Source organism: Excalfactoria chinensis, chromosome 2 (assembly GCF_039878825.1).
Source record: "Excalfactoria chinensis isolate bCotChi1 chromosome 2, bCotChi1.hap2, whole genome shotgun sequence".
Lineage (NCBI taxonomy): Eukaryota > Metazoa > Chordata > Aves > Galliformes > Phasianidae > Excalfactoria > Excalfactoria chinensis.
The window spans coordinates 126081417-126103990 of NC_092826.1; the positions used below are offsets into that span (position 1 = coordinate 126081417).

The 22574-nt window shown below is 38.5% G+C and overlaps 1 protein-coding gene across 1 annotated transcript in view; it reads left to right on the forward strand.

Annotated features, from left to right (window-relative positions):
* GPR158 (G protein-coupled receptor 158) overlaps positions 1-22574 on the forward strand; it is a 167566-nt gene that overhangs the window by 58307 nt on the left and 86685 nt on the right. The window contains exons 3-4 of the mRNA XM_072327963.1: positions 11786-11888; positions 16643-16860. Coding sequence (XP_072184064.1) covers positions 11786-11888; positions 16643-16860 — 321 coding nt within the window. The remainder of the gene's footprint in view (positions 1-11785; positions 11889-16642; positions 16861-22574) is intronic.

The following is a 22574-nucleotide window of genomic DNA, read 5'->3' on the forward strand; positions in this document are numbered from 1 at the left end:
TAAAATAAGTAGAGCTTGTTTACAGTTTTCTGATGGAAAGAGGTTTTCATAAAAATATTGATTCAAGTGACCTGGGTTATTTTGAGGGAACATACCAACTTGGTGAGAAAGACCAAGGGACCAACCTGCACACTGCAGCCCCAGTGTGTTCCTTCTGTGGGCTCTCTTCTGGCTATGGTCCCCTTCTCACCTCCTCTCCCATGTATTTCATTGCTGTATTACACTGAATCTACATTTTGGTGGAAGTTTCTTGGTGTAGTTTTTTTACTACTCTTACAGCTAGAATTCTCTCATTCCCAAGCCATCTTTTAATGTGAATCCTAACAAATAGCAACTGGAAGCTCAGCTATAAGATCTGGTTTAGTGGTTTGCTGTAGCTACAGTAATGGGAGGACGGCTGGACTAGATGATCTTGTAGGTCCTTTCCAACCTTGTGGTTCTATGAGTCTATATTTACCTATACTTATATAGGTATAAACATTAAGATTTACCTATATTTATATAGGTATAAGCATTAAGATGTGATTCTGTGATGAGATATTGCAAAGTGACTGCTATAGCACAATGCAGCATAAAAATGTAACAGAATTTTATAAAACAAACAAACAAAAAATAAACATTTTCGAGAGCATTATTAGTATTATCAGCAGATCTGATGACTTCTCCTGTAAAGCATGATAAATTTTGTGTTTAAGCAGAGAGATGTTTTAGCAATGGCTGATGGTGACCTTAACAAATACCCTCTTTCATTGTTACATCTGCTATTTTCAGTGTAGGTACAAACATGTTTCTTTGGTGATTAAGCATAAGATTTTTTTAATATTGACTTTATGTGATTCATTTCTTATTCTGAATTAACAGTAGTATTTCCTTCTTGTTTTTCTTACTAAGAAAAGAGGCAACTCTTTTTTCACTCTCTGTGCATTTATTTAGGAATCTTAATAGGAGATGTGAAGTTCAGATGTGGCTGAGGAGCCTGCAGTGTACCCTTAGGTTTTCAGGCTACTAATAGTGTCTGTGAATACTTGGGTCAAATTTTGTATGGTGATAAAGAGAGTGGTTGAAAGCAGTGCTTCTGTGTTAAATCATCTGTGTTACAGCTATGAAAACTATAATGGGAAAATGCGTTGTCAGTGCAGTATATAAATGAGTGTTATTCTTTCTCACATGTGAAAGCTGAAGGTGAATGGATGGACAGTTGAGCTGACTTAGCTGTTGGTAGAAGGATACATCCTTTAAATGGAGATATTTAATTGCCTGCTTGCTTCTTTGCATCTGGGCCCTACCCAGGGAACTTTTCTGTCACGAAATAGCGAATTGTTTTAACAAAAGCCTGTAAAAGTTCACTAGGGAAATGAAGTTGTGCATTTACAGTAGTTTGAAAATCAGCCAAATGCTGAGCGCGTCCAGATACGTTTCCCAAATTTACTTGAGTTTGAATATAATTAACTTCGATGTCTTTAATTTGCTCTGCCAATACCAGAATCACTGCCAACACCCACAGGAAATTTTTACAGGTCAGAGCAATTACAATCACCATCCCAATCTCAAATGAGATAATAAGGAGAGCAAGGAGTTATAGCATAACCTTCTTGGTGGTCACAGCGATACTTTAATAGTACATACTTTATAGTCAGCAAGATATGTTAGAGCAAGGACCCTTTCTTCTTTCATTTATTCTGTTTTCCCTTTGGGTAAGATACTAACTAAATATCTTGGTATTTACACTTGTTCATCAAGACACTTATGGTACAAAGCTGTATAGAATATGTAATCTTGAGATGCTTTGAGGATGTGCAAGTGGGATCAAAACAGAAAGCTCTTCCCCCCCACCTCAAGAAGGCCACAGATAAGAAATAAAAGATGTATCACTTGCAAGACAAGTGAAAAATAGGTATCTAGATAAGCAGTAGATAAGCAAAAGAAATATTGTCCTAGTGAGAGAAAGGTAAGGAATTATTGGTAGGATTATTAGGAAAAGTATTGGTTGATGTGTGTGAACTGCGGAGATAAAGTTGGACTGCTGGACATCTGCCTTGTGCTTCCTGAGTGCCGTCAATGGGAGGGAGGTGAATGAAGAGTCTTTGCTCCTGGGGCTGCTGTGAGAGACCTTCCTGTAGAGCTGAGTCACCAGTCCTACTTCCCGGTGATGTGTTTTGTTGTGCAGCAGAACAAGGGTAGAGAGGACAAAGAGGGAACAGTGATAACATTAAACTTAGCAGTCATGTCCATTATAATTCATTATTCTTCTAGAACTGTTAGCCCAGGACACATGAACATAATTTATTTCAATATATGAAACTAAATCTGATTCTATTAATTTCAGGCTAATGAAATTATTAACCAAACATATTCACTCTTAATCTGATTGTTGTTTCTTTTTCCACTGCCACCTTTGAAATATGTTACCAACTAAAACCTCTGAATTTGGGACTGAACCTGATGCTTCCTTCATTTGTCCTGACTAAACTTCTCTTAGTGATAACTGTGCTTCTGGCTCTTCAAGTGATTTCAGAGCAAGAGTTAAAAAGTGAGGTAATGCAGAGTGAGGGTGGCCTTTTGTGTGTGTGTATGTGTGTCACATTAAGGCTGACATGTCTTTGGAGCTGTTTCTGTAGTGGCTTCCAATAAAATGTATTTACTTTGTCAGATGAAAAGTGAACTTGACATTTTGTTGAGTCTGAGGCAAACTCTTCCAAAGAATTTTATTGTCTGCTGAGGTTTACACATCTACAGTGAACTGCTACCAGATGCTGTTTCACCATTTCTGAAGGCTCTGGGAAGAAGATGTACGCTTCTATAATTAATAATAGAAAGCAATTTCCTTTTTAGTTTTAACAGTGTCAGAAGAGATCCAGTCCATCGTGCTTTGTGAACCAACTTCTGGCAGACGCTGAATAATAGAGAGGAAACTCCAGTTTGCATCCTCTCCTGTGGATATACCATGTTACTTGTTATTCATGAGCTCCTGTTTTCAGGCAAATTCATTAAGTAGAATACTGAGATAAACACCTCTTGCTGCCTAGAGGCTACTTTGATTCATGTGTTACCTTTCTGCTGCTATATACTAGCAAGTTCTTGAGAAAGAAGTAATTACACTGCAGATAAACTTGCTGAATTTTCTGACATTTTTAATGATTCTGAGAAAATTTGCTTCCAAATTTGCACTCGTATGCTTTTCAAGTAGTGTTATTTGTAGTAACCCTGCCAAGAGTGATAAGAAATATGAAGTTATAGTTCCTGGTTTCACAGATTTTTTGATGCTTTTCTTTTTCTTCCTGATGCAAACTAGAACAGCAGAATAGAAGAACAGAATACAATGGTTCAGGTGGAAGGAACCTACAACCTCCAACTGCCTGACCACTTCAGGGCTAATCGAAAGTTAAAGCTTGTTTTTAAGGGCATTATCCAAATGCCTCTTGAACACTGTCAAGATTAGGATAAAAGGCCTCACAGAGGATCTTGATAAATTAGAGCACTGGGCAACTGTCAATGTGTAATGTCAGTGGAAAATGTCTGGACATGAGTACAGATAGGAGCAGAGTGGCTAGAGTGCAGCTCAGCAGAGGGGACCTGGGAATGCTGATGATGGCAGCTCAGCATGACCCAGCAGCATGGCCAGGCAGCCAAGGGGGCAAAACCCATTTTGGGGGCACTGAACACAGCATAGCCAGCTGGTAAAAAAAAAAAAAAGTGATTCTCCTGCTAAGTTTAGCATTGGTGTGGCCTCACCTTGAGTAATGTGTATAGTTCCAGGCTCCACCATATAAAAAGGTTGTTAAGGTCCTTAAAATCCTCCAGAGGAGGGTAACAATATTGGTAATGGAGCTGTGTATGACAGGACTCTGCAACATTCCCTGTTGGAGACAGGGAAGGAAATGTTTGCTGTCACTAACATCTAGGCAAAATACTTTATCCTCTAGTCTGTTAAAGTAAGAATGCCTCTAGTTGTTGTTATTCTTCAGAGAACATCTTCATGGCTGGCTATTGTGATGTTTAACTATGGTATTGATATCTTTGTATAAGGTAGGAGATCATCTTGGATAGAAAATAGCAGTCTGGTGGAATGAAGGAAAAATGGCTTTTAATCACCTAGGCATAGAAATAACCTTGTTGATTAAGTGCAAACCTTAGGGTAAAAAAGTGATGGGCAGAGAGAGAACTATCATTAAATATCAAAAGCAGCCATTTAGAGAGAGCTTTCCAAGGAATTTACTTCTATAGCCAAACCTTTTAACTCCAAAAGACAATGGAGGAGTGAGATGAGTCATCAAAGTTGCATTAGTTTTAGATAAAAGGCAAGAATCTGAATTTGAGGTAAGGGAATCATAGCAACAGTGGAGGGACTTTCAAAATGGCTGTCTAGAATGGCTCTATTTAGGGAGCTAGAGCATTAACACACAGGTTTGCCTTCAACTAGGAGTGAGTTATTGGAAAATGAGTTATTGACAGTTACTGCTCAAAATTAGGACATAAATATTATGAACAGGAAGCAAGAATTTGGAGTAAAAAGCAGGATTTTATGGTATATCTTTGTGGACAATCTGTCTCTTGTTTCCTAGATGAGAGGCAGTAAGCAATGAGACTGGTATTCTCTTATTAAGCATATTGCTGTTTCATATTCATTTTTGTTATGGACTTTTGCTTCTATTTATTACCCAAAAGTATGACTATATGTCTTGCCTAAACATGTTTAAAACCTTTGTCCTTGCCTAATGCTAAACAAAAGGCTGCCTGAGACAGGTAAAGCTGGCAAATGCTGAGTGCTGTGTTTTCCTTGTGCTAGTGGGACACTCACCAGCTCTGTGGAACTCGTGCTCTATAGTGGGTGAGGAGTGAGTACACTGTGCTCAGCTTTGAAGGTCAAAGTGCTGTAAGTGCTGAGAGTTTGAGGGAAATTTCTTGTGACAGCACTAATAAAATGCTGCTTCCAACTGTCAGATCACCCTTATGATGGTGCTTGAACAGCAATCTGACAGACTGCTCACTGCATTGCTGGGCAAGAGAAGGAAGAATGACTTTGTCACAAAATCATTGTTTCCTTCCCGTATGAAACTATGAGCGAAGGTTGGAGATGGGATTGAAAGCAGTCAAAAAGAAACTGTAGTTACCAAAGCTCATGTTGTAGGTTAAATTGCTCTGAACTTCAGTTCTGAGGGACATCCCAGCCCTGAGGATTTAAGACTTGGCTGTAACATGGGGAGTTGTTACTCAGGAGGTAGAAAAATTCAAATTCTGATGCTATCCTGTAAACCAGATTAACTTTTTTGAGGAGTTGTTACATTGCCAAATTACAGAGGCCACAATCCAGGATAAATGAAAATTAATAAAAAGATTTTGAGTTGTGGGCAGTTACTCTGACTGATGCATGGCTTAGCTGTCTTGCTTGAAAGAAATTTGCTTTTAAAATGCCTGTTGCTGATGGGCAGAATCCATCTGGGTGTTCTGTTTGACCAGTAACCACCAAGTAAACAGACTCATTTAATAGATTATGTTTGGTTATAAATAATGTTGTATCTTCATTCAAGCGTCAGGGGGGTAGCTATTTGCCTTCAGCTGTTGCATAAAGTTGCACTTGTGTAGAAGCAAGGAACGCTGCAAACTGAGCAGAGATATTACAATTCAAAATCTTGATGAGGCCATCTTCTCAATCTTGTTCCACACAAAACTGGAAAGAAGAATTTCAGTAAGAAGGGATTTTGTCACTAGGAACATCAGTTATCCAATTTCACATAGCTGGACTCAACTCAAGACTGCTGGCAGTCTTGGGTAGTAAAAACCCTCTGCAAAAAAAATGGGCCAGCTTCTTTGGTACATAAAGATGGACTGAATGCCAAAGAGCCGCTGCATCAGATGATTGTTGCCTGTCTTCCCAATGCTTTTGCTTACACTGTTAATTGACATTTAGGGGTATCCCAGGAGCTCTTCCAGCAACTGTGGAATTTGTAGGAGTATTGTCTAGAGTTTAATGAAAGGTGTCCTCTTGGTGCAGTCCTTCCCTCAGTGGGGACAATGACAAGTTATCTCAAAGTTCTCATAGGATGGGAAAACACACACAAAGCATTACATACCTTGCATATCTTGCCAGTGTGTGGAATCAGCCTAAAAATAATGTTTATTGTTAAGTAGTCATTACTGTAAGAGTTGCTGGTACTGCAGTAGAAATGACAGATGTAGCAGCTGGCTGGAAAGTGTGGGTTAGTAATGTTGTCTGTGTTAACTTGTTCAAATATTGTGTACTGTGTTCCACCATTTTATTCTCCTGTCTGAATTAAGCATCTAAATTACCAATTGATTATAGTGGCTTTTGTTAGCTTTTGGATGAACTGTAACAAATGCTTTTCCTTTCCAAACAGCTGGGCCAGCAGGCTGTCCACACTGGCAGTATTTTAACTCTTTATAAAAAACTGTGGTCTACAAGATGTTCAGCCATGCCTGTCTGTCAGAGGAGCTGTGTGCAATGCCCGTGCACCTCCATTGCTCTTTTCTATTCTGAATGAGTTGTCTTTGCTTAAGCTACACGACTCTCTCACTGAGTTGCTGACCCGGCCTGACTATTCTAGTGTTTCCTATCAGCATTTAGAAGAGCATTCAAATGGCTGTTTTTAAAAGTGTAAAGAAATAGCTTTTAGTAAGGCTTTAAATGTACTGAATGGATTTCATAATGAAGTCGCTTGTATTATTGTAGTGGTAATAGAAGTGGAGATAATGGCATTTATTGGCACAGGTAGGACAATTGTGAAAATTTGATTAAAAATGGTCACCATAAATAATATAAAACTTGTCTGTTTGGCATTTATTTTTTTTAGACATTGCAAAATGCTGCTGATTTGTTGATAACTTAAGGGAATGTGAATAGGTGAGACAGAGTACTCTGGTCCTCAGAACTCCCCCCTTCGTGGGGATCAGAAACAAGTGCAGCTGTTACTTCACCAGAGAATTTTGGAGACGCTTCTCATTCTTGCATTATTTGACAAGCTCTCTCATTCACCTGTATGACTGCATGGATCATCTCCAAGGCTAACTTTTGGAACAGTTGCTGTTCAGTCACAGATGAATGTGGAAGTAGTTGATAGACCCAGAAGTCCTAGGGACCTATGTGTATTTTGGTATATTTCTTGGCAGCTTCTGGGAGGTCTGCAGGTAACATCTGGCATTTCCAGTATTGCTCATGTGTGAAATACAAAATTGTCCTCACGGTAGGAAAAAAGGTTCAGTGTTAAGATAATTCTTTCTAATGCAGGTAAGATCACAAGGAAGTGAATAAGACTTTATTCTTAGTACTGTTTAATCCATGCTAAGAGTAAAAATGTCTTAATTTGTCATTAGTGTCAGTGAAAGCTGGCCCTGACTGAATGCCTTCAAACTGATCAGACCGCATAATTTAATGGCTTTACAATAATCGGTCCCTATGGTGTCTGTTAACATGTCCCCTTGTAATTGCAATGCAGTTTGCACATTCATCAGAAGCAAAGTTTAGTATGTTATAAAATGATATTCAGGTTAATGGTATCAATTCCAATCTGCATTTTAAATCTCTTTATATATATCTCTTTATAGAGATCATTTATTTTTATTTTTTTTCCTCTAAAAGTAGCCTGATTGTAGCCTGCCTGTACTGTTCTTTTCAGATATAATGAAAATTCTGTTTTACACACCTTTATTGCTACAGAACCTTTGAGTGCCCAAGCTATCTGATGTAATTACTGTGCTTTCATGATCTGGACTGTGAAAGCTTCATCTGTAAGCTGAGGCTGGATTTTCCATATATATGACAATTGCTGAAGATGTGTTTTCTAATGCTGAGCCCTCACACCAGGAAACCTGTGCTCAAACACTGAAACACTTGGCTTTACTCTCTTCTAAGTGAGTTCCTCAGACACACAACTGGGTGACCAAGCTTCTACACACAGCAGAAAGAGGGAATTAGAGACTCTGCAAGCAGGAACTTCCAATAAGGGTAGATGTTGCCCTGAGCAGTCACCAGCATGGGTTGGCAATTAGACTAGATGACCTTAGTGGTCTTTCCAACTGTAATGATTCTGTGATTCCTGCCAGCAAAGTTCCCAATTTGACATCAGTATTTCTGCAAATTTGTGATTTATCATTAGTAGCCAAAGTATCCTAATGAAATACATATTGCTAATAGCCTTTTCTGTTTCAAGAGTGTTTTGACTTATAGCTAAGATTAATAATAGCTTTCATGATCACATGTAGTTTCTAATTACTAGTGTGAATGGGCTGCAACTCCTTACTATCACTGCTTACACTGGTGCTATAGCTGAACAAAATCAGAATTATGAGCATTAATAACATTAAGAAGCAGCATGGAGTTTTTAGCAAAGCTAAAAAAACATCAGTTACTCACCTGTGACAAATATTTTCCCAATGCCTGCCTTTACTGCAAGCTGAATCAGATCAGATATTGCTTTGTCTGACTCAGGATTTAAGCAATTCACCATCATTATAGTAAGTACGTCATTGCTGGGAAACACATTCTCAAATTTGAATTTTATTAAAAGAAAGATCTACAGTGATGCACTTGGGAGAGAGGAGAAGAGTTATGGGAGCCTACCAAGTAACCCTGAAATGCAGGATATGGATTGACCAGCTCTATCATTTCCTCTTGAAATAAAATGCATTTGAAGACAAGAAGCTTGTGAGTGGTATTGTTAGACTGGAGGCAAACTGCTGGCTCCCAGGTGCGTACACAAGGCCAGGGATGCTGCAGACTTCTGAGGAGGCTGCAAACACATCTCAGAATGAAATCTTGCTCATGGTGGATAAATGAAGAGAGCAAATATAGTGGTTAAATCCTTTTCAATGAAAAAATGGTTACTGACTGCAGTGAACAGAATTTTACTGTATCTATCTTCTCTTGTTCCTTTCCTCATGTGAGTGCGCCTGACAGTGCAGTAAGCAGTGGGAAAGAAGTCCCCACGCTCTGGCAGCACTCCTACCCACTCCAGCTGTAGTCATGTGCCCGGCACAAATCAGCCCTTACTTTTACAGGATCTTCCAGAAATTGCACCCGTGCTGCCCTATGCCTCTGCAAGGAAAGTGATTTGATTTGTCATGCTTCTGTTAAACTTTATCTGTCATGACTTTACTTTACTCTTACTCCAGTCTTTGAACAAGGAAGTTGACTTTAGGCGAGGCAGTCAACCTTATCATGTGTGCATGCAGAAATACAGATTTTGAAAGCTGCTCTTGTGCTTTGAAAAATTTGAAATATTCAAAGTCAAGGCTGGCTGCATTTTTAGTGTGTGTGTTTTTTTTTTCTTCCCCTAATACTCTGCAGAGCCTTAGGAGGACTAAGAACTCCGTAATACTTAATAACTTGTAAATCAGTTTCAAAAAGAGGGAGGTTTTTTACAAGTATTTCCCCCCCTTTGGCCATATGATATTCCATATTCTTCCCTGCCTTGTTGCTGCAATTTCTATAAAAAGAAACCAACACAGCAAGAACAAAACAAAACACATCAAATAAACTGTAAATAGCTCTATTTCCATTCAATGTTTGTAGTCTCTGAGTACAGTGTGAAACTGTTACTGCTTTCTGGAGGGATCCAGGCTTGCTTTTTCTCCTCCCCTCCTTTCAACAGATTGATCTTCTGATGCCTTTTATGTCTTTCATGGGATTATATGGGCTGCCTGTGATAGATTTTGACCAGCGGTTCTTAAGTTGTACACTACAGCTGCCAAGGACTGGAAACAAGAATAATATCTTACATGAAAGAAGATAGCAGCTTTTGAAATACTCTGCTCATTTTAAGTTCTGTACTGGTTAGGAACAATAAAACAGAAAAGTTATGAACTGCTGTTAATATGAGTATAGGATGTATATGAAAGGATCATCGGTAAAAAGTGTTCATTTTAATACAGAGCAGATTCATGAGCCTGTGACACCTTTTTAGTAAGATTTTGTGCAGTGAGAATGATTTGTGGCTGTGGTCCTGGTGTGCTGTGGTGTTTGCAGGATTCAGCCCAAGCTTGCTCTTTTCTTTGTTGGCTTCAGAATGAAACTGCATTATCTACAGCAGTGTGTACCTTCGTGTTATAAAGGAAGAAGCCAGAAAGCAAGAGCAGAATTTTCCCCTGAAATACATTTCCTGAAGCACAATGACTGAAAGGTGCTGGAGATGACAGAATTCACGCATTCTTTCTCCTTCTTTAGCTGCTTCTTTTGTGCTTGGCTAAAAGAGGCTTTGCTGTCATTGGATTTACGCATTTTGATTTCTCCAGTTCTCCACCTTGTCAACAGTCTCCTTCCTGCAGAAGATGAAGTGAGAAGAAAAATGATTTGGGCCTTCTCTTTGCTTTTTTCCCTGCTTTCATGTTTACACAGGCTGAATGAATTTTTGGTGTTTGTACATGCTGGTTTCCTGCTTGCTTGTTTCCCAGTAGCACCTGCCAATCTGCACTGATGTACTGTTTGGCACTGTGCATCTGGAAAGAGATGGCTCTGCCCACTTGAGGGCAGGAAAAGCCAGGTGGTTTTCTCAGTGCTGGGCAGGATTATGTCACAAAACTGAAATTCAAGATAAATATTTGAGTTTTCCTTAAGGACTCTCTTGGTTTGACTTTGATTTTTGAAACTCAGATCTTCTTTTATTAATCTCTGCCTTCTCCACCTTCCTCCCAGCCGCAGGCAGGCAGAGATTTAAACATACCCTGAAGTCACAGTCAGGTGCAAACAAGTGAAACCGGGGGCAGAATTGAGAGGGCAGAAGGTCCTTTTCTTAGATCATCCAGTTTTTCCTTGAGGAAATATGACTGTGTACTTCCTATTCACAGCAGTAAATTGGTACCTGTGTGTTGGTACCTGTACTGATGGGATGGGCATCTAGCGTGGTAGCCTACTTTGATCTGGTAAAATGATGTATGCATTACGGGGGAGAAATCATTTTACCAGCATTTATGATTTCATTCCTGCCAAACCCTTTTCACTGTGCTGGTCACAGCCTATTTCTTGTACAGAAATGGTCTGAAAGTAGATGTTCTGAGTTAAAGCAAAACTTGTTTCATATGTTACTTCCTTGAAAAGGGGCAAGAGAGCTCAGAAGTATGTGGGTCCCGCTCAGTACCTTTTTGCTGTCATTGACCTTGATCAGGTTTATGCCACACCCTTTTTTTTTTAACCAGTTAATGTCTTTGTTTTGACTTTGTAAATCTCAACCAATTTATGGTTGCCAGTCAGGGGGTATGCCCTGATCCCAGCCTATATTGCTGCCTGCAGAAGGTGGGCCACAGACATCCCCGCTCTTCCATGCTGTGTGAGCCGCAGCCCTCTGAGCCCCCTCTGCTCTGCTGGTGAGGGTTTGGAGGCCAGGACAGATGTAGCTTAGTGTGCTTGGAGCTGTGCTCTGCAGGCACTACCTGAGATAGATGTGTCCCGTGTCTTCCACAGGCTGGCTCAGCATGTTTGAGGTGGGATTTGGGGCTGGGACTTAATTATAGGCCTGTTCTCAACTGTACTGTGGATGTAGCCTGCTATCTGTGTCCCGCTTCACATGGACAGAAGTCTGTCTGGCACTTATTTGAACTGTCATGGGAAAGGTTGTTTTATAACTGTACTGTTTCCTAGTAATTAACTGCAAGGAAAAAAAGCAGAGTGATGTATGGCTGTGGGAAAAGTCACGGAGAAAATATTGTAAGACTGGTAGGGGCACCTCTTCAAAGTTTGCACTCTGTATCTTGTAATGTGTTTCTTATGCTTGAATGTACATCTGAGTATATCATTGTATGATCGTTTGCATTACTTTTCTTTTTTCTTTTCTCACAGTGCTTGCCAATTAAAGGTCTTGGATTTGTGCTTGGAGCCTACAAATGTATTTGCAAGGAGGGATTCTATCATCCCAACATCTTTTCAGTGAACAGCTTTCAGAGTAAGTGCCTCTGCTTGAGTTAGGGGGAAAAAAAAAGCATAGAGAGCATTAATAATGCAGGGCTCCTTTTTATCCTAGTCAGGGTTATACAGTGAAATCCCAGTGGTTTGCAACTCTCAGATTATATAATCACTTAAGGAGTTCTAGCTCTTTGGTTTGTCATTTGTGATACTCTTGAGGATCCTGTAAAACATACCCACTTTAAGAATATTTGATTTGTAAATAAATTTAAAAATATGAAAAGAAGTCTTGCTATAAAGAAGTAAAGATTCCTGGCATCTATATTCAAGCAAAAGTATTGAGGAATTTAATTTAGCAGTATCTTCCTTTCTTAGGACAAACCGGAATGCTCTGGCCTCTGGCTTTGTAAGTGCTTTAATTGTTTTAATTTTACTTCATGTTCAGAGGAGAATCTAAAGGAGCACATTCAAGCCATAATTCTTACAAATGGGGAATTAGAGATGGGTCAGCTCTGAGAGTCTGCCTGGTGGTACAGTATGGAAGACATGCAGCCTATGCTTTCTGAAAAACGCAGTGTTTGGTACTTAGACTGAGTTAAGGGAAGTAAGGAAACAGAACTCGTGGAAAACATGTAAAGAAGCCGTCTCCAAAAGTGCTGTCTATTACTTTCATTGTATGAAAGTATGACCACCAAGATATAATCACTGTGCTGAAATTGTTGCAGTTATACACTGCAGTCACAAGTGTAAAGGTATTGTTTGAAGGTGTAATGGGGCATTCTGCTCTGCCTCCTACTTTGGTAGCGAATCCCTTCCCCAGATTCTTTGCTTTTGCTTTCTTATTTAAAAAGTGTTGGTGATTTTAGGTGAAAGATGTGTTGCTTTTTAACATTAGGAAAGCTTTCAAATTTCATGTTTATTTGCAGTCATGAGTCCCAGAAATGTATTCATTCTGTGTCAGAGAATGACCCATTTTTATTGATCTGATCTGGTCTGGGTATAAATTGACCAAGATATCTCACCCCTAACAGTCTATATTAGATTTCCTGTAAATATATATTGCATAAATAGCACATTGTTTAGTCAGAAATTTACTCGGTGAGCATTTGTTTCCCTTTTCATATTGTGGAATGTTGTAGAAGTCACCCTTGTGATAACGTTCTTTTTTTTCCTCTGAGCTCTGTATGAATCTTTTAGTAGTGTAAGAATGATGCTTGGTTGCTCCTGTGGTGCAGTGAGTTATGATGGAATTGGGATTTAACTCTTTGATTGAGCATATAAAAAGAAAATTGTTCTTACATTTTTATCATACCAAATGCAAAAAAATGCACAAAAATAATAAGGCTAGAGATGATAACAGCACTGATCATAAGGGATGGGATTTTTATGATCTTATATCGGTTGTCTAAAGTGCAGATGCATGACATGTATTAGTCATCTTGGTTTCCACTGTAGTCAGTAGGGAGAGCATGGCTCCCCTGGAGGGTTGTCCTGCTGCTTTGGAAACTCGTCTTTAGATGGAGGAATTAACTCTTCATGCGATTAACCCTTTTTCTCTGTGTGTGAAAGAAGGAGGAGCCTACATGGCTAACTTAGGTCAGAAATTTTGCTTTTAAATATCTTACACTCAAATTTTCTCACTAAATTGTTTACATATGCTGACATTTAAGGTCTCAGAGTTAGATGATCTGGGACTTCTTTGATTTGTCCATGTGTTGCTGTGAGTTAACGGGAGCATGAGGTTAGGAAAAGTCATTAATAAAGAACTGCTTTTAATTGTACCAGATGCAGCTCTGTTTGCCACACTGTACAGATGATTTCAGAATGTGAGCAGTAAGACTGCTAGTGGAAGTAACTGTGGAGTAATGGCAGAAAAAACTGGTTGAAGGGAACTTAGCCCTGTCATCCAACTGCATTCTGTAAGAAGAAAAAATGGTTAAAATTTCTAAACTGTATATTTGAGATTCAAACTGATACCAATGCAGGGATTCTAGACATGAATACAACAAGTAGTTCTGTCTGACCTGACGATCTTTGTGTGGAATTAGATTGGTGAGGCCTGATAAGAGAGATGAAACTGAGTGGAAATGTTAATGGTTTAAGAAATATTCCTGGAAGATTAGAATCAAGAGGCAAGAAAGTTTTGCAGGTCTCAAGATAAGATGTAAATAGGTAAGTAGGTAGGAAAACTGATCACTTTTATACTTCCATGAATTGAAAAATTGAATTCAGTGTGTTGTATCTTGAAATGGAAGCATTTCTCAGTGATGTTGGGATGCTGCAAAAAAATATGTTTAACTGCAGTTGCACATTGTGCCTAAAGTGACAGAGTTTTAAGTTTTAGTCAAGGTTCTCTTTAAGTCCAGATGAGTGTTTGGGCTGAGTCTGAAAGGCAGCAGTACAAAATGGCTTTGCAGGGATGTTTGACAGGCTATGCAGTTTGCTCAGCAGGCAGGCTTCAAAGATTGCTCGTCTGCCTTCTCAGCAAACTCAGCTGGAGACCTGAACACTGAGATGCAATGTTGCATAAACAGTGTCCTCAGTAGGAAAGATTCTGCTTTTCTAACTTAAAGAATTCAGTTTTGCTGCTCCCCAGGAGGTTGCACATTTCATGCTGCAGGCTCCAGAACTGTGTGTGGATCAGGGGTTGAAATTTGTACCATTCTTTAACCGATGAGGAAGTCAGGTAGGAGAGCTGTTTTCCTTCCAAAGCTGAATTTGGACTTCAGAACTGGTAGTGCCAAAATATGTAGAACCTCTCTCTTTTCTGCTGAATTTGTAAATGAGGACCATTAGTACTAATAAGGCACAGAGTTATTGCTTCATTTCTAGTGTCTCTTTTGATCAGCTTTCGAGGTTGTACTTTTAAGAAATGAAGAACATAAAATTTATGACCATAACAGATTTTCAAGCCATATTCATGTAGGGTTTGCGACTCAATCTTATCAGAAACTGATTTTAGAAAAAGATAATGTGAAAAATCATACAAGTTGCATTAACCTGTAATTGCTTGGGTACATGATTATGCACTTTCTCCTAATGGCTCTTTGAGGAAGCAGTATTAGGATTAGTTGAATAGATTAATTTGTGAATACATACATTTTAACATTTTCGTAGCAGTCATCTCCAAGCACTTAGTTCTCTGCCTCACAGGTTAATCACTTTTGCATTGGAATATCCTTAGTAGAACTTTGGTGCTTTATTCAGCCTAAAATTGGTTTCTTTAACAATACTTTGATAATTTATTGCAGAGATTCCCTTCAGCTCTTGCTTTTTGGATGTGGAATATACTCAGAAAAAGGTGCTTGTACACCTCTCGTGTCTTAGTATGGGACTTAATTTGTCTAACAATGCTATGCCCCCAGTCCCAGGAGAGCTTTCAAGTTCATCTTCTCCAAAGAGAAGTCCAAAGTCTTCATAAAAATAAATGCCAGCCTGTTCTCACTGCAGGATTAGTGAGAGAAGCCTTTCTCTAAAAGCAAGGAGGACAGGGCTGCTGAACAGCACACCAAACAAACAGACTGGGGTATATGACTGCTTTGTGCCCTTCTGAAGCTTTGCCTGCCAGAAGATGTGTGTTCCTGCACATTCATACATACATTTGAGAAAAAAAGAAGCAATTACCCATGTAGATAACCTTCAGTTTCAAATGTTTCAAGTTAAAAGCCTGAAGAGAGTTTCAAACACCAATGTGCATATGTGAAACATCACTGAAATACTCTGTCTCTTGAATTAAGACTAGATAATGTGGGATTTACTAACGTCACTGCTGGAGAAGGAGAGTTGTGATCAAAAATGTTGGGACAATTCTCTAGCCTTGTGCAAAACAAGAGGGGCTATCATGGTTTTTAAAACACCATTTATTTGCCTTCAGCCATATTCCAGAGAATTCTCTAAGCCACAGTCTTTGAAGCTCCAAAACGTGTCGTGTTTATGTTATGAATTTTCAGCAATTTCTGCTTGCTTTCTTATTTAACATTATTGTGTTTTTCTCCTCTTTCCTTCTCCCATTTCTTCTATCAGTTTCATGCAGTGTAAGCAGTCATGTAGGGTTTTACAGGCAAGTTTTTACAGATCAGGAAGAGCAGGATTGCTCCTGTATGCTTTATTGGCGGGTGTGCTTTGATGGGTCAGATGTCAGCTCAGGAACAATTGATTTTCACAGACAAGATATTAAATTGCCAGTTGGATTTCGAGGTTTTCTAGTGTGTTTCAGTGAACTGTGGAAAACTACACATTTATACATTTATGTAGTGTAAACGTGTTGGTTTTGATCAGGGCACAGAATAGTGCAATCGTATATCAGTTTGCTGAATAAATGTAAATTAAGAGGGGTTTTGTCTGATTTGGAGCTACTTATTTCACTATATGAAATTCAGAAACAGTCTCAAATAGGATCGGAGCTTGTACTGTAAACATTAGGTAGTTAAAGCATCTGTTTTTCGTGTGCCTGTGTAAATTTGTGTCGTTTTTCCTAAATCCTTGGTGTAATTTTCTCCCATTCAGAAGTATCCTTCAAGGAATGTCCTCTGCAAATTTTGTCCATCTTAAATACAGTGGGGATGCATTTAATAAACCCACTTTCCCCCATGTCTGAATTGATCTATGTTTTCTGAATGTGACAAAGGAGGTGAAATGACAAAAGCAGCCCTGGCAAACTACTTTGTTTATTTAATGAAAGCGGAGAACAGGGAGGCAAGGGGAGTAAGCAGAGAACAGTTTTGCTCCTGTATGAATGAGATGCCTGTACTGTACGATTAAAGTTGCCTTCCCTTCCCCACCTCATATTTTCAGGAAAGGATGCAGATAATCGCTTTTCTGGAGGGGACTTGTCAGAGGAAGTCTACACCTGCCTGCCCTGCAGGGAAGGATGTTCTAATTGTAAAGATGATACTCCCTGCTATGCACAGGAGGACAAGTATTTACGGCTTGCTATCATCTCATTCCAAACACTCTGTATGCTGCTGGACTTCATAAGCATGCTGGTAGTCTACCATTTTCGCAAGGCAAAGGTAAGCAGCCTGGTTTTACTTTAATCTTCCTGCTCACCGTGTGGTACAGGCTCATTTATGTTAGGTGTACAGCTTCTCATTTGGAGGACAGTCAACTTCTTGGGTAAGGATTACAGCTGTTTTTCAGAAGATGAGATTTCCAAACAGGAATGCTTTGCTGCAAGCAAGGAGGAACCTAAATTGTTTGTGTAACTTTTGAAAAAATGCTGAGCAGTTGTCTCCCATTGACATCTCCTTACATTTATAGATGGTCAGTAAAAAAAAAGGGAACTTACTGAGTTTGAAGTCATTTTGGAAAGTCAGACCAATTATACAAGTACCAAGGAGGTACGTGGGATTTGTAGTCTCTGGATGCTGAAAGTGTCTGGCTGTTTTACCACTGCTGGGAAGGATGTCTGGTTTCAATATATTTGTGACACTAGCTGCACAGTAACTGCATCAGAGAGAAATCTCTTCAAATAATTCTAGTTCCAAGGGAGTTTAAACTTGATTCAGTAGTTATTTTCTTTTCCTAAAGTATGTATGTATTAAGGAGAGTCTGTAAACTGTTGATACAAAAGTTATGTAGTATCTACTAGTCTAATGAACTTCCTGCTTTTACCTCACTCAAAATGTATTTACATGTAATATGCAATCTCACTGTTGCCTCAGTAAATGCAGAGTATTCTATGAAGCTTTCAATTTACTAAGAAGAAATGAATGGAAGCTGGCACTTATTCACTACCTACATTTGGAAGATGTAGGTGTGCACACAATATGCTGTATTGTTAAAATTAATAGCATCCATTTTCCATAACTAGATAAGCATTTCCATTTTGGTTTTTGGAACACTTGATCCCACAGTCTTCCTAATCCTACACTGTCTGTGTTACAAATGTGTGGTTCATTTTGAAAGACTTTAATATCCTGGCAGGAAATCACAGAATGAACAGTAACATTCTTTTTTTTTTCTTCTGTTCTTTTCTCCGATTCTGGCAGTCTTTGTGTTTAATGAAATTGCATCAAATAATTCAAATTACTGACTTAATTGCATTTATAAAGCTTTTCATTATGAAAAGTGTTTTGTGGGCATTTATTTAGTTTCCTAATGTTAACTTAGCAGAAGAACTTCTTTCCAATTCTAAGACATTTTAGTCCTCATGGTAATGTTACTTGCTTCTGTTGGCTGTGTAAAATAAACATCATGATGAAAGAAGTGTTCCTGGTGAGTAAGACTTTTCTCTTTAGTTCTGCAAAGTGAAAATGGTAAATTACTTCATGTTCAGCTCTTGTAAGTTAGCCTTAATTTCTTTTCTCAGTGATGTGTTGATTGTTTTATAAGAAATTTATGAATGAAATTAAACATGCTCTTGCTCTTTCGGATGAATATCTAGATATGTTTTCCTGCACATATTCACTGCTTTTAAAAAATAAATATTCATTAAGCACATACAGAAATCTTCTTTTTCACTAAATCTAAGAAAGGTACATTTTTACTTTTGTGGCAATCAGCCACTCCTCCAGAGGAAGATATGAGTAAAGAACCAGACAGGATCTCTAAACGTTTAGTAGCAACATAAACCAAGAAGCATAAACACCTTTCCTTGTTTCTAAAGAACTTTTCAGTAGTTATAAAAAAAAATAATCCTATTTATTTTATTTTATTTTATTTTTTTTCCCAGATTACCTGTTACCTTGAAAGATTTACCATGACATTTGAACATGTGAATCAGGCATAAAGCAGAATATTCGTTATTGTTTTTCCCCAGAAAGAAAAGTAAAGTCATTGAGACATTATATTTCATTCAGTTGGACAGAGATGGATTCAATTATTATTTTACTACCTTCGAAGAGAGTTGACTTTGCTCTAAATGGGTATCTCACAAAGAAAAGACAAAGAAAAATAAGACAAAAAGTAATATTATGATTAAAAGTCCTTTCTTGCATGATTGACGTCTTCAAGGAATAGAAACTGAAAAATAGATGTTCCAGTGCTTTTCATGTCAGGCATCTGAGCTTTTTTTTCCTCTTCGATTCCTTTTATGTTCTTTATCTTGTTGGTACAGCACGATTTTTAAAAGAGAAAAATATTGTGTGATTAACATGAAATGGGTAGCTTTATGAAGGGCAAATGTGCTGAGAACAATAAGTATTTACATAAGAAAACTGCTGGTTGCATTTGATAATGACAGAAAATTGGCGTGTACATTGGCAACTGTGTGTTCTCCACCAAGGGAGAAAAGTCATGAAAGAACATCTATCGAAGTATTGAAAGTATATGCATATTGAGAATTTCCATCTGTTAGTGCAGCAGGCTTTTATTAGGTGACAGAAAAGCTTCTATTGGATTATCTCTCACAACATTCAGGTAAGTAGCACTATAATATTCAAATAATCAGAAAAAGTTATTTTTAGTATAAGAACTATACAGCAATAATCTTCAAAATCTTTAAAACTGCAAAAGAAAGTGATCAGAATTTAAAAATACTAAATTGACCCCCCCAGTGCTGTAGTGAATGCTATGTAGATATGTGGTGTTTTGGTATAGCAGTTGGTCAGTAAAGTATGGCCAGTAAAAAGGGAAACCAAGCAGAGTCAAGTTAGCAAGCCAATAGAAGTGTGAAAAAGAGAACTCTACTCAGTGCTTGTACTTCATGGGAGTTTCCAGTAAATGTTCATTTTATAAAGCCACGTTTAAGTTTAGCAGCAAAAATCAGGCTGTGAAAAGCCATCCCTGGCAGCTGTAATTTAGAGAAGGAAAAGTCCACAAGGACCATTCAGACTGCAATGGAGGAGCTGACATATCTGGAAGAGCAGATGCAGGTTATAAGTATTTTACAAAAGAGAAGATGAAGTACTCAGATCATAGTGGTTGCACGTATGAAGACTGAAAGGTACTCATAGCAGAAACTGCTGTGGAAGAGTGGCTCATCAACTTTGCTTCATAGAGAGCATGGAATATATGCTAGGTCTGAAACAGTTACTAAATGATCACCTGTTGGTAAAAGATTTCTTGTTCCATTCCCAAAGATCACAGCACTGAGCACAGAGATGATTTCAACTATTACTTCCAAAGCATTATTGTCAGTGTTTGAAAATGCAGTTTTCCTTCTGACGTGTTCTTTATTAGTGACTGAGGGTGTAAAAATAATGATCTACAATCAAAGTGGTTCCATGATTGGAGGATCTTGACATTATGAATGGTATAAATCAGCATGATGATAACCAGCTTCAAGAAGTCAACCAGTGCTGGAAGAGCTTCAGAGTCTTCTTAAGGATTCTCTGAATTGTCACAGAATCACAGAATTGCAGGGGTTGGAAGGGACCTTGAGGGACCATCAAGTCCAACCTGCCTTCTAAAGCTAGTTCTCCATCGTAGGTCACACAGATTGTTCTTAGACATCCAAAAAAACTCCTCTACAAAACTACTGAAATATTTTCTGTGGAACAAGCTACTGCATTCATTAATAGCAGTAGAGGAGGAATGAAAGATAGGAAATGTGACATCTGCACTTACAGAGACTGCCAGTAATGATGGCAAGAGCTACAGATCAGTAGGTCCAACTTGCACACTGAGAAATTAATAGAAATGTTAATAAGGAACATTGCTACTAGATTTGTGAATAAGTGTGGGATGTAGACTTCTGTGAGAATGTGATTTCCTTATTAATATATTGTGAAGGTAGATCATTATTAAGATGAGAGTACTTTTTCTCAGGTCCACCGACAAAAACTCTTAAAAATGGTGATCTCAAGGGGCTAGGTGAGCTGCACTTCTTGTAAGTGTGGGAGAGGATAGAGGAAAAAACAGTGCAGCAGATGTGGTATAGAATCATATAAGGTGAGGAGATGGTGATGTGTATGCATATAGTCACTATTCTTTCTAAGATATTCTTTCTACAGGGAGTTCATCAGATCTTTCAAATGGTTAAAAATAAGTAAAGGAGACATTTTACACAATTTATAATTGCTTTATGTCACCCATTGGCCCAGAGTATAATGGACTCCAAAGTAGAAATCAATCCAAAAAGAGTTTAGCAGGAAACATGTTGGTTATTTAATCACAGTTGGTTTGGTGAAACATCTGGTTCTGGAAATCCATAGTGCTTATTGTTGTAAATGGAGGGCAGAACAGGAAGGACCCTGTTCTCTGTATTTAGTTATGCAGTATAATCCATGCCCTGAGATGGGACACTTCTGAGTCAGAAAGCCATTCTTTTGTCAAAGAAGGTTTCATCAAGTTAAACTTCATTTCTGATCCTGAAATCACTGTAGTTATGCAAATAAACTTGCACAGTTGCATTTGGTAGATGGCAAAACAAAGGAGACAGGGGACAAATGAAAATTTAAGGCACTTGTCCAAGCCATAGTTATGGCAAGCTACTACTAGCAGTGCTGACCAAAATCTTGCATTGCCAGCCTATAAATGAAATTAGTGACTTGAAGTGTTAGCCAGCACTGGCAAACAGTGTAAAATGGAACTACAGGAACGTAGTGGGAGAAAGCTCAGATTGGTGTTGAGGAATTCATTTCAGGCTTTGTCAAACACGGGTGAAAGTGACTCAGCGGCACTGAGATTAGCTCAGCAGCAATGTTGCTAAACTTCAAGACTCATAAATGGAGACAAGTAGAAAATGTGTCCCTTTGCAGAGAGAAAAAAAAAAGCCAAAAGGAATCCAAAGTGGTTAAAAAAAAAAAAAAAAATAAAAGTGAATGAAGGCACAAAGAGAATAGCAGAAACTAAACCACTAATGAAAAGCATATTGTTGTGAGAGACAGGGAAACGTGAAAAATGTAAGAGATAAAGGAGATGCTGCTGCTATAGTGGGAAAAGACAAAGCATTTCAGCAGGGGAGTAAATGGGAGAAATGTGCCAAACAAAGCCAAAAATGAGGATAACATTCACAGCTAATGCTGAAAGGAAAGAAAATATGCAGATCACTTTAGAGAAATCTTTAACTATTCTAGACAACCACAATGGCAAACAGTAGTGAAAGCCGAAAGGCCTGATTATGACATTAACACAAGCTGTAAGAGGCTGAAAAACTCTCAGGAGATGAAGGCTGGTCAAATCCCATCAGAAATGCTGGTGGCACCTGACAACAGCAGCTTAATGACACTGAGGGATTTGTGCAGTGAAGCATGGGAGAAAGAGATTTTCCCTCAACAGTGGGAACATTGGACTGTTATCTGAGTGCCCCAACAGGATGATCTTGCTGAATACCACAACTGGGGAGACATTGAGGATTCTGCAGTGTGATACTAAGGGACATAAAGCGACAGTGCATGCAGAACAAGGAACAGGCTTAACAGAGCCTCTCAGTGCTTTGGATAGATTAGAAAAGTGTGGTAGCAATTGGAGAGGAGTGTCTAAGTTAATAGGCTCCCCTTATTTCTTTGATTTTCAAAAGGCTTTGATAGACCGTCTGAAGGGATCTTGCAGAACACTTCAGCTCTGTGGACTCAGGTCTATGTGGCTGTGTACAGAGGTACAAAACATTCTCTAAATCTTAAGAATTAATAAACAAATTAGCTCAAGATGAGCAGTTGTTGTGCTATGCCATCACTATTGACTGGATAATGCAAATATTGCTACTAAAATTAGGTCCAAAATATATAAAGCTAACCTAACAAAAATAGCTGGATAGGCAAGGAAAGAAATTGTTGATGTTAAAACAAAAATTCTCAAAACTGAGGAGCTGAACAGTGATTTTAAAAAATATTATTGACAAAAT